The sequence below is a fragment of the Dermochelys coriacea genome, chromosome 23, assembly GCF_009764565.3.
Source record: "Dermochelys coriacea isolate rDerCor1 chromosome 23, rDerCor1.pri.v4, whole genome shotgun sequence".
In the NCBI taxonomy this organism is placed as follows: domain Eukaryota; kingdom Metazoa; phylum Chordata; order Testudines; family Dermochelyidae; genus Dermochelys; species Dermochelys coriacea.
Genome location: NC_050090.1, coordinates 10129806 through 10145151, shown reverse-complemented (window position 1 = coordinate 10145151; position 15346 = coordinate 10129806). Strand labels below are relative to the sequence as shown.

The 15346-nt window shown below is 42.3% G+C and overlaps 1 protein-coding gene across 1 annotated transcript in view; it reads left to right on the top strand.

The window, feature by feature from the left end:
* The window catches only part of LOC122457283, an 87302-nt gene that overhangs the window by 249 nt on the left and 71707 nt on the right, over positions 1-15346 (top strand). The window contains exon 2 of the mRNA XM_043501369.1: positions 9978-9999. Coding sequence (XP_043357304.1) covers positions 9978-9999 — 22 coding nt within the window. The remainder of the gene's footprint in view (positions 1-9977; positions 10000-15346) is intronic.

The window sequence follows — 15346 nt, the reverse complement described above, 5'->3', positions numbered from 1 at the left end:
TCTTTGTGTGCGCCATGAACGTATAACTAATATAACGTATAACACTAATAACTCGTGACTGGTCTTTTACCAATAGCAGAGTAATACCCTAATCTTGTTACTGGCTCAGGTGTGCTTGTCAGTGCCAAAGGTCTGCCCACTCTCTGCTCAGACAGGAATAGCAGGTGCACAGCAGCAGCTTACACCTGCACACCCAGATTCAAAGTTAGAAGAGGTTTGCAGGTGTATATGCGGAAGGGGAGGCTTATAACCTTAAGCCCTTGGGCACCTTTGCAGCGCGATTCATCATCCAGCCTAGTTATTCATCAACCAAATACTGCAATAAAACTAAAAACCATTTTCTATGAGAAAGAATCAGACAGAATAGAGAGATTTGCTTGGGTCTGTTACACTGAAGGAGATTCTATAAGGCCAACAGGCAGACTGAAATTCCAGACAAATGTGAGTCTGAATAGTAGTGATACTCTTCCTATTATTATTCTATTTCTGCTCTATCTGAGACTAGCAGGAACTGGTACGATGTATTTTCAGTAGCATCTTCCTCTCAGTTTTCCCCTATGGTTTATCTAGTTTCTGTCTGTCCAGTCCAGAGGCACACTCGGTGCATCTGAAGCACTATTGTCTGTGCCTGCTGTTGTGGAATTATAGAAGGTCACTGATTAGGGGATGTCCCAGAGTCTTTCAGTATTTGGTACTTGGAATTATAATACACTATAATTAATATATTAGTGTCTTGTCTCCTGATAGCTTGCATCACAGTGTTCCTGCCAAGTAACAGAACAAGTTGAATCTTTTTGATCAAAGCTAAATTTAAACAACAAAATAGTTGTTTCAACTAAATCAATATTTTCATGAAAAATATTATTTTGAAAAAAAAAGCTTTGTGTATTCCTATGTTCTTCAGTAGGTTTCTACCCCATTTCTCCCTGCTGGTACCTTCAGTATGTTAGTGGAATCATGGTTATATGTAGGACAATAGGCTTTAGCGTGAGAAGACTCCCTCTGTTCAGATGATGCCATCACAGTGATAGGTCTTGCCCTCCCACTTGGTGCTGCTCTGTGTTCTGACATGTTGCCCTTAAATTTAAGAGGAAAAGTTAATATTTAAAGATTGAGCTGCTCTGGAAATAGCAGAAACTCTAGGGCTCTCAGAGTCTAGGCTCTCAACTCTGCAGGGATCGGAAATACAGGGTGTTCTTAAGTTTTCCAGGCTCATTGCTGCAAGTCTGGGAATCTGGAGGTCCTGGGATAGGCTCCCTGGGTCTGCAACTCTGGCACAGCCAGCCATGCAGACTGACCTGGAGTTGGAGACCCAGGGCTTCTGGGTCAGCTGGAAGTACAGCCCTTGGGAGTCCCAGAAGCTGCAGAGTGAAACTAAATGAACCGGAAATCCAGGCCAGCTCTGCCTAGCACAGTGGAACCCAACAAGTGCTTCTGCAGGCACCAATTTCCATTCCTAAAGGAAATCAGACAGGTTTTGCCCCTAAGGGACCACTGCCACACCTGGATGATTTGTCACTTATCCTGTGGACATTGGCTTTTTAATTCCACCTGCACTGCGCTCCTATCATCCAGAAATGTTGTGTGGCAGGGTTTAATGTTTAACTACAGAATCATCCTGTTTTATTGCCAGGATTTTTCAAATGAGGCTAAGGGAGCTGGGCACCCATGTTCCACTGATATTCAGTTAGGCCCCTTTGAAAATCCCAGTTTAATTTTCCAGTAAAGTTGTGTGACAACTGTATTAGCTACGGACCCGTGAGTGTCCCAGGAAATTAGCAAGAGAAATTGTGTGAGGTAATATCTTTTGTTAGACCAACTTCTGTTGCTGAGAGACAAGCTTTTGGTATTACAGAGAGCTCTCCTTCAGTTCTGGGAAACTAACTCAGAGTGTCACTGCTAAATACAATGGGGAAAGGAAGGCACAGGTGGGAAAGGCAGCTGGAGATGGCGGGGGGGTGTTAGTGTGTTATAGATTGTTGTAATGAGACATAAAACCAGCGTCTCTATTCTGTTCATGATTTTTAGTGTCTAGCAATGTTATGAATTTTTGCTCCCCAGCACTCTTTTGAAAATGTTATGTAGGTTTTCTTTGAGGATGAGGACTGACAGATCAGATGAAACCCATCTTGTTTCTCAAATGTATAAACAGTTAGGGGAAAGGGTATGCTGAAACTTTATACCCTAACCTGCAGTCAGTGTTGATTTAAAGCTTCTCATCTCCTTATCACGTGAGAATATGTTTAATGGAGCAAATATAGTGTTAAGTACAGGAAGAGTTGGCAATGGCACTTTAATTAACATTGCCTAACTTTCCTTTACAAAGCCCTGCTTTTTTTTTTCTTTTTTTCTTCCAGTGGCTTGTTTCTTTTCCAAACTTTAACTGTTTGGGCTAAAATTTTCTTACTTGGTCTCCACTTCAGATTAAACTATTTTTAGAAAGTTTAAGTAAAATGATGTAGTCATTTCAGAAAATTAGGGTAGGGGAAAATACTATGTGATTGTGGCGTATTGAAAAGTGTGTTAAAATGATAGGCTATCACTTTAAATTGTCAGGAGTTATTATTCCTAGTCCTGCTTGCAGGTTGGGGGCTCTGTAGAGAAGTGTGTGATCTGTGTCTTCAGAGGTCAATCTGCAAAGAACCATCCTAGAGCAAGCTGGAGTGAGTTTTGCATCGCTGCCTAAGGGAGCAGCCTGCTTTGTCTCTCTCTTTTTTTGGTTCTTGCACATTAAAGTTCAAGATTCTAAGCAATAAAGTAGTGTTACATTGCAATCTTCCAGGAAAAGTATTTTATGTTTTTTTTTTAAATCTAATTTCACTGCTTGTATGCTGTGAACATAGCACTGAATATGTAATTAAAGTCTATCATAATGCATGCACACAAAGTGGCAAACTAAGGTAGCAAAGACAACCTTAATTCTGGCATTTTCAGTGCTTGATGTTGCAACCTTAATGTCATAATGTTATTTTCTTATTACATTCCATTATATGCACCCATTTGCTGGACGGTAAAAGTGCTAGATCTCAGTACTGGAGTTCTAGTCTCAGCTCTGTCAGAAATAACTTTGTGTAACCTTTCTGATCCTCAGTTACCACTTCTATAAAATGTTATATATGTATGTGATGTTGGGGGACTGATATTTGCTTACATACTTTGCTTTCTAAATAACAAGGGTTGTGAAGTGCAGAGAATTATTGGGTCAGTCAGTGGAAGAGGTTAGACTAGAAATCATGCCCTCCTAATTCCAGACCAGTGTCCTTTTTCCTCCTGTCACAAAGTAGTTTATAGAGTAAACTAGCAACAGTGACAGGAGGAGCCGTGGCACCTGAGACCTTTGCAGTCATTTTAGAATGACAAAGGAGGCTCATGAGCGTCTGGGAGCAAGTGCAGCACAACGGGTCAAAAGTGAATGTTCAGATACATCAAGCACATGTGAAATGGAGATTTTTTGCAGATGATAATTCAGCCAGATCCGGACAAATTTTCACAGAGGTTGCAAAAGGTACTACTGTGACCTGAGGGCTATCTGCCTACAAGATTTCAGATAGAGCCGGGTAAAAATTTGTTATTGAAATCCCTGTAGGCAAAAAATACATATTCAGTGGCACTGAAACATTTAATGAATTTGTGTAGATTTTACTGAAATGTTTTGGGGGGGAAAAAAGGGAAAAACGGAACTAATTTGTTTTAACATTTTGATTATACTGTTCAAAATGACCTTTTTGTTTTGAAATTACCTTTAATTTTATTTAATTAAAAATGCTCAGAATCAAAATGGAACATTTCATTTTGGGTTGAACTAATTGTTATGTTCAACCCAAGATTATTTTTTTTATTTAAAAAACTCTTCATTTCTGTTTGACCCAAAATGTTTTTTTAGGTTTTCAGTCTTGCCAGCAAACTTAAAAATCCATTTTTCACTGACATCTAGTTTCAAGTTCCTAATCCAGTATCCTGAGGCCTAGAGCTATTAAAAATTAGTGGAGTATTGGGAAAAAACAAACAAACATTTTTTCTCACTAACTTTGTGCTTTGAAAATGGGGGAAGTAATCAAACTTTAATGAAAATGTGAATTATCAGTCACCAGTCATGAAAAATTCCATCCTGAAAAGGGAAAAGAAACGACACAGTTATAAACAACTGCAAACAGGGGTTTCTAATAGAAAATTATAGACAACCTTATTTCTGGGTGTTGCCATTGTTCATAATTATTTTATAGTGTATTGGGCTTTCCCCTTCCCCCCTGGCTGTACTGTCGGTGTGTGTGTGGTTTGAGAGAGAGGCTGGGAGAATGGGAATTGAAACAAAGCATTCTTTCAGAAGATGGAGCAGCCTGTATCAGCCTACTGTACTAGGCTCTGGCTGCATTAACCTTTATTGGATTTTAGACATCTTCTCGCTTCATTTCTTTGGTTTCCCATGATGTCATATTGGTATCAAAACTGTGGGATGGTGATGAAACAAACACATGCTGGCAAACAGAAGCAGGGCATACCAAGCCATTGCCACAGATAGGATCAGGAGGAGCCAAGATGGAACAGGCTGGGCCACAGGTGGGCTGTAAACCAAAGAAGATGAGACAGAGATGGATGGAGAAGTTGCAGAGATCTTCAACCAACTGAGAAGGCCAGGGAACCCAGGGAAAAACAGGGACAGGGATACTGCCTTCTTCAGAGCCAGATAAGACGGTGGGGAACATCAGGAGCAGAAAGCACACAAATTTGATAGCAAAATGAGCTGGGAAGCATAGCTGATGCAGTTTAAACTCACAAGTAAAGCTGAACTGCTGCTCAAAGAAGAAGAAAAGAATCTATTTGGCCACAGGCCTGACTGGAGAAGCCCTGACAGTTCTTAGGTCTTTAGCATGGAGGAGGAGTGTGACAATTACCAGTCCCCACATGAGTTCCTTGCTGTCAGGTTTGGGGTGGAGAAGCAGACAGACATGTCCGCATCCAAGTCTGGTTATGATGGAGGGACAGAGCAGAGAAGCCCCCAAGTGTTCCAGGGGGTTTGCAGCAGCTGGTGTGAGTGGCTTATTTATGGCTTCTGGGGAAATGTTTGAGGAGAGCAGTTTGTGGATGGGCTAAATTATTCCAATATGTAGGGGCAGATGAACCCAAGGGGACCCAAATCCCTGAAGGAGGCCTTGGTAGCAGCCCTGAAAATAGAGGCAACCTGCAGAGCAGAAAACCAGACCAGAGAGTTAGTTCACGGTGAAAAGTTTGCCCAGCATCAAATAGGAACTCCATGGCAGGAACAGAGAAAGAATTCAGTTCTCCCAGGTAGCAATCAGCTGCCCTAACCATGAGACCCTCCTTTATTTTCTGGAAATCCCCTCTCTCATTCACTACATGTCCTCCAACTATTGCAACAAATGAAGTAGGGCCCTATAGACAATAGCCTTCTTTACTACACAAGCCTGATTTATAGTCAGAGAATAGTCCATCCTGTGCACTGAATGAGGCAGGGGTTCTGTGGGGAAAAAGTAGTATGAGATCATGTAACAAAAGATGGTATCACAATACACATAAAGGAGGTGTTGTTAAGGTTATATGGGCAACCTTAATTCATACATTTCCTAACTTTTGAGTGTTTGAATTTGGAACTTTAACATTTTTAATGTACTTTCAATATGAATTATAGAATATCAGGGTTGGAAGGGACATCAGGAGGTCATCTAGTCCAACCCCCTGCTCAAAGAAGGACCAATCCCCAAGTAAATCATCCCAGCCAGGGCTTTGTCAAGCCTGAACGTAAAAACCTCAAAGGAAGGAGATTCCACCACCTCCCTAGGTAACCCATTCCAGTGCTTCATCATCCTCCTAGTGAAAAAGATTTTCCTAATATCCAACCTAAACCTCCCACACTGCAACTTGAGATCATTGCTTCTTGTTCTGTCATCTGCTATCACTGAGAACAGTCTAGATCCATCCTCTTTGGAACCCCCTTTCAGGTAGTTGAAAGCAGCTATCAAATCCCCCCTCATTCTTCTCTTCTGCAAACTAAACAATCCCAGTTCCCTCAGCCTCTCCTCATAAGTCATGTGTTCCAGTCCCCTCATCATTTTTGTTACCCTCCGCTGGAAGCTTTCCAATTTTACCACATCTTTCTTGTAGAGTGGGGCCCCAAACTGGACACTGTACTCCAGATAAGGCCTCACCAATGTCGAATAGAGGGGAACGATCACGTCCCTTCATCTGCTGGCAATGCCCCTACTTATACAGCCCAAAATGCCATTAGCTTTCTTGGCAACTGTTGACTTGTATCCAGCTTCTCGTCCACTGTAACCCCTAGGTCCTTTTCTGCAGAACTGCTGCCTAGCCATTCAGTCCCTAGTCTGTAGAGGTGCAAAGGATTCTTCCATCCTAAGTGCAGGACTCTGCACTTGTCCTTATTGAACCTTGTCAGCTTTCTTTTGTCCCAATCCTCTAATTTGTATAGGTCCCTCTGTATCCTATCCCTACCCTCCAGTGTATCTACCACTTCTCCCAGTTTAGTGTCATCTGCAAACTTGCTGAGGGTGCAATCCACACCATCCTACAGATCATTAATGAAGATATTGAAAAAAACCGACCTCAGGACTGACCCTTAGGGCACTCCGCTTGATACCGGCTGCCAACTAGACATGGAGCCATTGATCACTATCCATTGAGCCTGACGATTTAGCCAGCTTTCTATCCACCTTATAGTCCATTCATCCAGCCCATACTTCTTTAATTTGCTGGCAAGAAAACTGTTGAAGACCATATCAAAAGCTTTGCTAAAGTCAAGGAATAACACGTCCGTTGCTTTCCCCTCATCCACAGAACCAGTTATCTCATCATAGAAGGCAATTTGGTTAATCAGGCATGACTTGCCCTTGGTGAATCCATGCTGATTCTTCCTGATCACTTTCCTCTAATCTCAGTGCTTCAAAATTGATTCCTTGAGGACCTGCTCCATGATTTTTCCAGGGTCTGAGGTGAGGCTGACTGGCCTGTAGTTCCCAGGATCCTCCTTCTTCCCTATTTAAAAGATTGGCACTACATTAGTCTTTTTTCACTCGTCCGGGACTTCCCCCGATCGCCATGAGTTTTCAAAGATAATGGCCAAAGGCTCTGCAATCACATCCACCAACTGCTTTAGCACTCTCGAATGCAGCACATTGGGCCCCACGGACTTGAGCTTGTCCAGCTTTTCTAAATAGTCCTGAACCACTTCTTTCTCCACAGATAGCTGATCACCTTCTCCCCATGCTGTGCTGCCCCCTGCAGTAGTCTGGGAGCTGACCTTGTTCATGAAGACAGAGGCAAAAAAAGCATTGAGTACATTAGCTTTTTCCACATCCTCTGTCACTAGGTTGCCTCCCTCTTTCAGTAAGGGGCCCGCACTTTCCTTGACTTTCTTCTTGTTGCTAACATTCCTAAAGAAACCCTTCTTGTTACTCTTAACATTTCTTGCTAGCTGCAACTCCAAGTATAATTTGGCCTTCCTGATTTCACTCCTGCATGCCTGAGCAATATTTTTATACTCCTTCCTGGTCATTTGTCCAATCTTCCACTTCTTGTAAGCTTCTTTTTTGTGTTTAAGATCAGCAAGGATTTCACTGTTAAGGCAAGCTGGTCGCCTGCCATATTTACTATTCTTTCTACACATCGGGATAGTTTGTTCCTGCAACCTCAATAAGGATTCTTTAAAATACAGCCAGCTCTCCTGGACTCCTTTCCCTCTCATGTTATTCTCCCAGGTGATCATGCCCATCAGTTCCCTGAGGGAGTCAAAGTCTGCTTTTCTGAAGTCCAAGGTCTGTCTTTTGCTGCTCTCCTTTCTTCCCTGTGTCTGGATCCTGATGTCGACCATCTCATGGTCATTGCCTCCCAGGTTCCCATTCACTTTTGCTTCTCCTACTAATTCTTCCTGGTTTGTAAACAGCAGATCAAGAAGAGCTCTGCCCCTAGTTGGTTCCTTCAGCACTTGCACCAGGAAATTGCCCCCTTCACTTACCAAAAACTTCCTGGATTGTCTGTGCACTGCTGTATTGCTCTCCCAGCAGATATCAGGGTGATTGAAGTCTCCCATTAGAACCAGGGCCGGTGATCTAGTAACTTCTGTTAGTTGCCGGAAGAAAGCCTCGTCCACCTCATCCCCCTCGTCCGGTGTTCTATAGCAGACTCCCACCACGACATCACCCTTGTTGCTCACACTTCTAAACTTAATCCAGAGACTCTCAGGTTTGTCTGCAGTTCTGTATCGGAGCTCTGAGCAGTCATACTGCTCCCTTACATACAATGCAACTTCCCCACCTTTTCTGCCCTGCCTGTCATTCCTGAACAGTTTATATCCATCCATGACAGTACTCCAGTCATGTGAGTTATCCCACCAAGTCTCTGTTATTCCAATCACATCATAATTCCTTGACTGTGCCAGGACTTCCAGTTATTCCTGCTTGTTTCCCAGGCTTCTTGCATTTGTGTATAGGCACTTAAGATAACTTGCTGATTGTCCCACTTTCTCAGTATGAGGCAGGAGCCCTCCCCTCTTGCGCAATCCTGCTAATGCTTCCTCCCAGTATCCCACTTCCCCACTTACCTCAGGGCTTTGGTCTCCTTCCCCCAGTGAACCTAGTTTAAAGCCCTCCTCACTAGGTTATCCAGCCTGCTTGCGAAGATGCTCTTCCCTCTCTTCATTAGGTGGAGCCGGTCACTGCCTAGCACTCCTCCTTCTTGGAACACCATCCCATGGTCAGAGAATCCAAAGCCTTCTCTCCGACACCACCTGCATAGCCATTCATTGACTTCCACAATTCAATGGTCTCTACCCAGGCCTTTTCATTCCATAGGGAGGATGTAAGAGAACACCACTTGCACCTCAACTCCTTTATTTTTCTTCCCAGAGCCACGTAGTCTGCAGTGATCCATTCAAGGTCATTCTTGGCAGTATCATTGGTGTCCACGTAAAGAAGCAGGAAGGGGTAGAGATCTGAAGGCTTGATGAGTCTCGGCAGTCTCTCCATTGCATCATGAATCCTAGCTCCTGGCAAGCAGCAGACTTCTCAGTTTCCCCGGTCGGGGCAGCAGATAGATGACTCAGTCCCCCTGAGGAGGGAGTCCCCGACCACCACCACCCGCCTCCTTCTCTTGGAACTGGTGGTCGTGGAACCCCCATCCTAGGTCAGTGCATCTCATGCCTTCCAATCAGCAGAGTCTCCTTCTGTTCCCTTCCCTCAGATGTATCATCTAGTCCACTCTCTGCATTAGTACCTGTGGAGAGAACATGAAAATGGTTGCTTACCTGTATCTTCATTGCTGGTACATCCCCTTCCTTCTTCTGGAGGTCACATGCTGCCAAATTTCTTTACCATCCTTCTGTCCCCTCTGCGTAGCCTGCTCTGAATCTTCAGAATGTTGTGTCCGTAGAAGCATATCCTGATGTCTGTCCAGGAAATCTTCAGTTTCTCTTATGTAACACAGGGTTGATACTTGTTTCTCCAGACCTGGAACCTTCTCTTCCAACATAGAGACCAGCTTGCACTTTGTACAGACAAAGTTGCTTCTGTCCTGTGGAAGAAAGACAAACATGGTACATCCTGTGCAGGTCACAACAGCTGATTGCTCACCATCCATATTACCTTCCTTCTATGAGCTTCCTCAGGTGTTGTAGTAACTACTCAGAGAAGCCTACAAGATGTAAGCTTCAGTGGACTCCCCTTAGGTGAACTCCCAGGGAAACTCCCTCCGTTAGCCCCTCTGCTGTTCGCCGCTCAGCTGACTGGCTTTTTATAACAGTCATGTTATAATATATGTAATATATTAATATAACAGTCAAGCATGTTTGAAATTTATGCAGGCCTTTAACCTCCAAATTAAAAAAAAAGAAGCACATTAAGGTGTATATAGTATGGCCACTCTTTCTGTAATGCATTAGCATATCTTTTTATTGCTAAGATACGCTTTCTAGTGAATTTGACAATGGGTATTGATTTTTTCTCTTTCAGAAAAAAACCAAGATGTCATTAAGTAAGTATTCATTTATTTACAAATATTTTCACCAAATTTTATATTCTATATTATCGGGATCTTGATTGATCCCCCACATACCCAGACTGTTCTAGATAGAAAAGAGGTATTTGGAACCCACTGTGTTGGGTGTGAAAATTAATTAGAGATGAAAGGTTAACTCACAGGCTTAATTGCTCTTTTTGTAAGGTTTAAAGACTGGATTTATATGAGAATATTATGGTAATTTATTAGTTGACATATTTTTAATGGAAAATTAACACAAATTTCTGTATTATATTTTTATTAGCATTTATGGGATAATAATTTTTTATTGCTCAAAATGTATACAATATGCTAAGGCAATTTTCAAAAAGGCAATTTGGTGTAGGACCCCCTTGGCACATTAAAGAGGTCCTTACAATTCCTTTACCTACATCTATCTCTCGGAAAGCCTACCCACAATATTTCAGCCACTGGGTTGTGTGTGGTATACGGTAATGGTATTTGGTGATTGAGACAGATGTTAGGATGCAAAGTGATTGTGTTTGTCTTGTCTGAAACACAACAAAACCATGCTCTCCATTTCTAATCACACACACACAGATAGATAGATAGATAGATAGATAGATGGCTCAATCACTGAACACTGTACACCAGCTGTCATCAGGAGCCCTGCTAGGGAGCCCGGAGAGCTGTGGGGCGGGGACAGGAGTTGCTCTCAACCTCCTCACCCACTCTAGTTTCTGGTTTGGCTGGAGGCGGGGTCTCTGCAGAAGAGGAGGGGCAAGGGACCCTACTTCCCTCACTTTTGGGCAGGCTCTGCCGCCCTTGGCGTAGCTACAAACCACAGTGAAAGGCTCCAGCACTGGAGCTCCAGACTGGAAGCAATATTTTGCAAGATTTTTTATTGGTACTAAACTCCACAAAGAAACTGGAGATATACAGGTGTTGTCTTTAACTTATTCTGTAGGGCAGCAAGCAGGACATATCTTCAAATTCTTTGACTTTACTGCAGGTAAGTCACAAAGATGACCGTGAAAGGTTCTGGGTATGTTTGATGCTGTGGGAAAGTGGGAATTTTTGTATGTTTTTTATGAGTCCTGTTTATGCCTCAGTTTCCCCTATATGCTGCATTGTTACCTTGCAGTTGGGAAGGGACTGTTTGCTCTCAGGGCAGGCCAAGATACAGGTGTGAATGGTACACTGTCTGGGGCTTGTGCCCCATATCAGTGGAGCCTGTGCAAAGACTATGGCAAATCCAATCACTGGGACACTGAAACCTAGAAACCAGTGACCATAGATTATCCGTCTTTCAGCAGGAGGACTGAGCTGCATCTCCCTAGCTTGGGAACAAAGGACTGGAGAGGTGTGAAGCAGAGGTATAAATGTTGTGGGAAGCAGTCAGGGGCACACCTGGGATTCTGATCAAGGAGGTCAGACAGGGAGAGACGGAGCTTGAACAATAGGGGTTTGCTACAGCTTAGTTGGGCTCTGGCTTTGCAGAATGGACTATGCTTTAACCTTCATTTCTCTGTACTAACCAAGGACTTCCTATGCCATGTTCCAGTCAACTAATAATCTCTGCTGTTTGACAGCTCTGGCTGAATGCTATGGCAGATGCTTATGGAGGTGCATTGCTCCCTAAGATTGTACAAACCTCCCTCAGGGGTATGTCTCAGTGGGACTCACTGAATGGAGCTCACAGTGTCAAACAGGAGTTGTGATGGTCCAGGGCTCCAGTCTAAGGAGGCGCTGCAGCTGCATGGCTTACCCTGAAGTGGGACCTTAAGTAGCTCTGGCACATTGAAAGGGTTCGTCCCAGAAACTGTTCCAAAGCCGGGGCTATTTCAATAGTCCTGTGGTTCTGTGTCAGATGCATATTTTATACCTCAGAGACATGTGGTTTATGAAAGAGTATGTTTCCACCAGAGAATTCAAGAACCAGGTGAAACTATTGAATGTATTGTAAGAGCTCTTTATATATGAATACTGTGATTTTCGGCAATGCAAAACATGAAAATATCAGATAGAGGCTAATTATTGGGTTAACAGCGAAAAACATTTCACAGGAACTAAAATTGAAGAGAGATTTAACCCCGGCCGCAGCTATTCAAATAACAAAGATGTATGAGCTGGTAAGACAGCAAAATCAAGCCAAACTTGAAAAACAAGAAACTAGTTTAGCTTAGGGTTACCATGTTTGAACATTCAAAAAAGAGGACACTCCATGGGGGTGGGGGGTGGTGTATTTACACCAGTATCTACCAACTCGCATTGTATTAATGTGGTATTATTCTGTTATATATGCTGTGCGCTACATGCAGTCTACTTTGAGTATATATAAGAAAAAGTGATATGGCCTCAAAAGTGAAGTTTAATTATTTAAAGTTTATTGTAGTTCTTTATATGTAGTGAGTCCTTTCCTTTCACCCGTTCTTTACTTTTCTTTCTTCTCATATGCCCACACATACTTCTCTGTAGTTCAGATTTTTCTCAGCAGTGGTTGATTGCTCTTCAAGAAGGCATGAAAGTCTTTACAAGAAGTATGTCTGAAGTTGTCCTGTACAAGTAGAATTCCTTTCAGCTACTTGACATTCAAGTTGCTTTGCATCAGTGAAAAATTCGCTCTACATTTGCATTGTGAGAAGGAATAGCAAAGAAGAACTGTGCAATCTTTAACATTTCTGAATGACACTCAACGTTTTTGGATTTCTCAAAATATTTGGTCCACTTCTGGTGTGCTAACAAATAATTACGGAACTCTTCATCACTGTTGCAACTTTCTGTAAAACTTCTTCAGGTTGCTGACCTGATCAAAACACTTCATATCATCAATTTGCACCCCCTTATCAATCAGGTATTTGATACAAGGTTCCACATCATTGCAATTCACTGTCTCACTCAGGATAATCCACCTGAAACAAGAGAAGTCTTCCAGGGGTCTAAGCCACTTCTCCAAACATTCTAATCATCTGCTGTACATATTATCTACTTCAGCACAGGATCTGTCACACTCTTCATCAATTCCTTCCACACGCTTTTGTGCCAGTAGTCCCTTAACTTTCAGGGACATAAAGTTATGAGTCTTGCGTTCAAGAAGGATAGTGTGAACTGAGTTCAAACTTTTCAGTACTTCCATGACAGAATTGCTTTCCCTTTTGATTTCTTGGATGTATGTTTGGAATACACTCATGAGTGAATGCATTTGCCAGAGATAAATCTCACTTAATTCATACTCAAAAAATGTCTTAAGCACTGTGGGTGGTTTGTCCTGTGACAGAAAGAATGACTTCAAGGCTGGAAACATCTGTATCAGCCTTGTAATGCCTGGAAATAATGACAGCCATCGTGTCTTGCTATGAGAAAGCAGCTTTCTGTATTCATCAACAACAAACTTACAATTTCAGCTGCTCAGTTTGGACAGTGTAGATATGAAAGTACTGGTAAATTTAAAAAATAATGTTCTCAATGTCAATGTTCATTCTTTCTGCTGCATGGTGAACACAGTTGTTCAAAATGTGTGCTGGGCAACCCACACCAATTAATGTTCTCTTGTGCAACAACTTCTTTAAGTTTGCAAACACATTCTTTCCATCTTCATCATGCTGGAGTCCTCCAAACATTGTATTGCAGTTGTCACCTGTAAATGCAATACACTTCTCGAACAAACCATTTTTTTCAAGTGTTTCTTTTATGTAATGAGCAATCGTTTCGGCAATCTCATTAGGTGTGTTCTGGACCTCAATCAATTTTGACTGCAAAGCACCATTCTTCCATTCGAAATACTGAATTACTGGAAATATTTTCACTGAACCATGATTGCTTCCATCTGTAGCAACTCCACAGTAAGCTATGTCATTTTCTTCAGACAAATATCAACAGAATGTGGTGCAAGCACAGAGATAATGATTGCTTCTGTCTTGGTTCTAGCACTTGAAAATTTCTGTGCTACTTCAGAATCAGGGAATGTCTTCTTCAACAAGACAGATATGCAATCCATTGACTTAAAGCTATCATGATGCTTAATGGTGTGAAATGCAAAAGCACCCTCTGCAGCAGTAACATCATCCTCTGATTCACTGCCTGGTTTCACAAAATAATCTGTTAATTTTTTTGATGAGCTCTCTCCTCAAACTGCTTTTTTGTGCTTGTCTGAGTCCACATGAGTTTGTAAATCATTAGCACCTTTATTTTTCACAGAGATGTAAGTACCAGGTCTACATAAAAAACACTCAGCTTCCCATTCTTCTCTACCACTTTGAAAACACGGAAATTTCATCTTTAGTTCTGCAGAGAATTTACACTTTTGTTTTGGCATTGTGTTTGGGGGTAGTAAAATAAAATATCAAATAAAGAGCTCTTGAGGAAACTACCACCATACACGGTACAAACTCAAAAAACAAACAAACAAAAAAAAACACTGACATTGTCGACGTTGCACTAACACCACTATGGAAAAATTATCATACCTGTCTGGAACCATAGGGCTAGGCGCCAACTTTCCTCAGTGCTGGAGGGTGCTTGCATCCCCCCGGCCCCACCCCTTGCATGCCCCTGTTCCATCCCCTTCCCCAAAGTCCATGCCACAACTCCACCCCCTCCCTGCCCCATTGGACCCCTTCCCCAAATCCCCACTGAGCACCCAACGTTCTTCCTCCTCCCCCTTCCCTCCCAGCCACATGAAACAGCTGTTTTGTGGCGCAAGTGCTGGGAGCTAGGGGGGAAAGTTGGCCCTCTCTCAAGTGATCAACATTCACTCTCTTTCTTGAATGATCAACTCTTCTTTGGGGAAAAATAATAATGGTAAAATCCTGGACGTTTTTAGATATTTAAAAATTCCTCACGGATGGTGATTTAAGAACCAAAAAGCCTGGACATGTCCAGAAAAAATACAGACGTATGGTAACCCTACTTTAGTTGCAGTAAAGAGATTTAGCATAACTGTAAAAAGACATTAACATAAAACTCCTGAGGCAAGGAGAGAGAACTCCCGGGATAAGAGGGACAAATACCAGCATATGTGCACAAGACATGGAAAAAGTTATATTCTAAGAGAAGATGCATGTCCAGCCAGAAGCAGATGAGATATAATCAACGTGTGATATATGAACATTTTGCAGCTGTTTGCCAGATCCAAGCAGGCACAGAGTAGACTTCTATTACGGACAATCAAGAGCCATTGTTTCTGGGATCTGTCACTTTTGAAGACAGAGCCTGCCTGGAGAGTGAAACTGAAAATTCATGGCAAGACTATTGACTTTGAAATTGACTCAGGAGCTGATGTCACAGTCATCTCATAATGGACTTTCAATGTGATGCTATTGGACTTTTGAAAGGAGAAACAGTAGTAATCAACTTAAGAGAC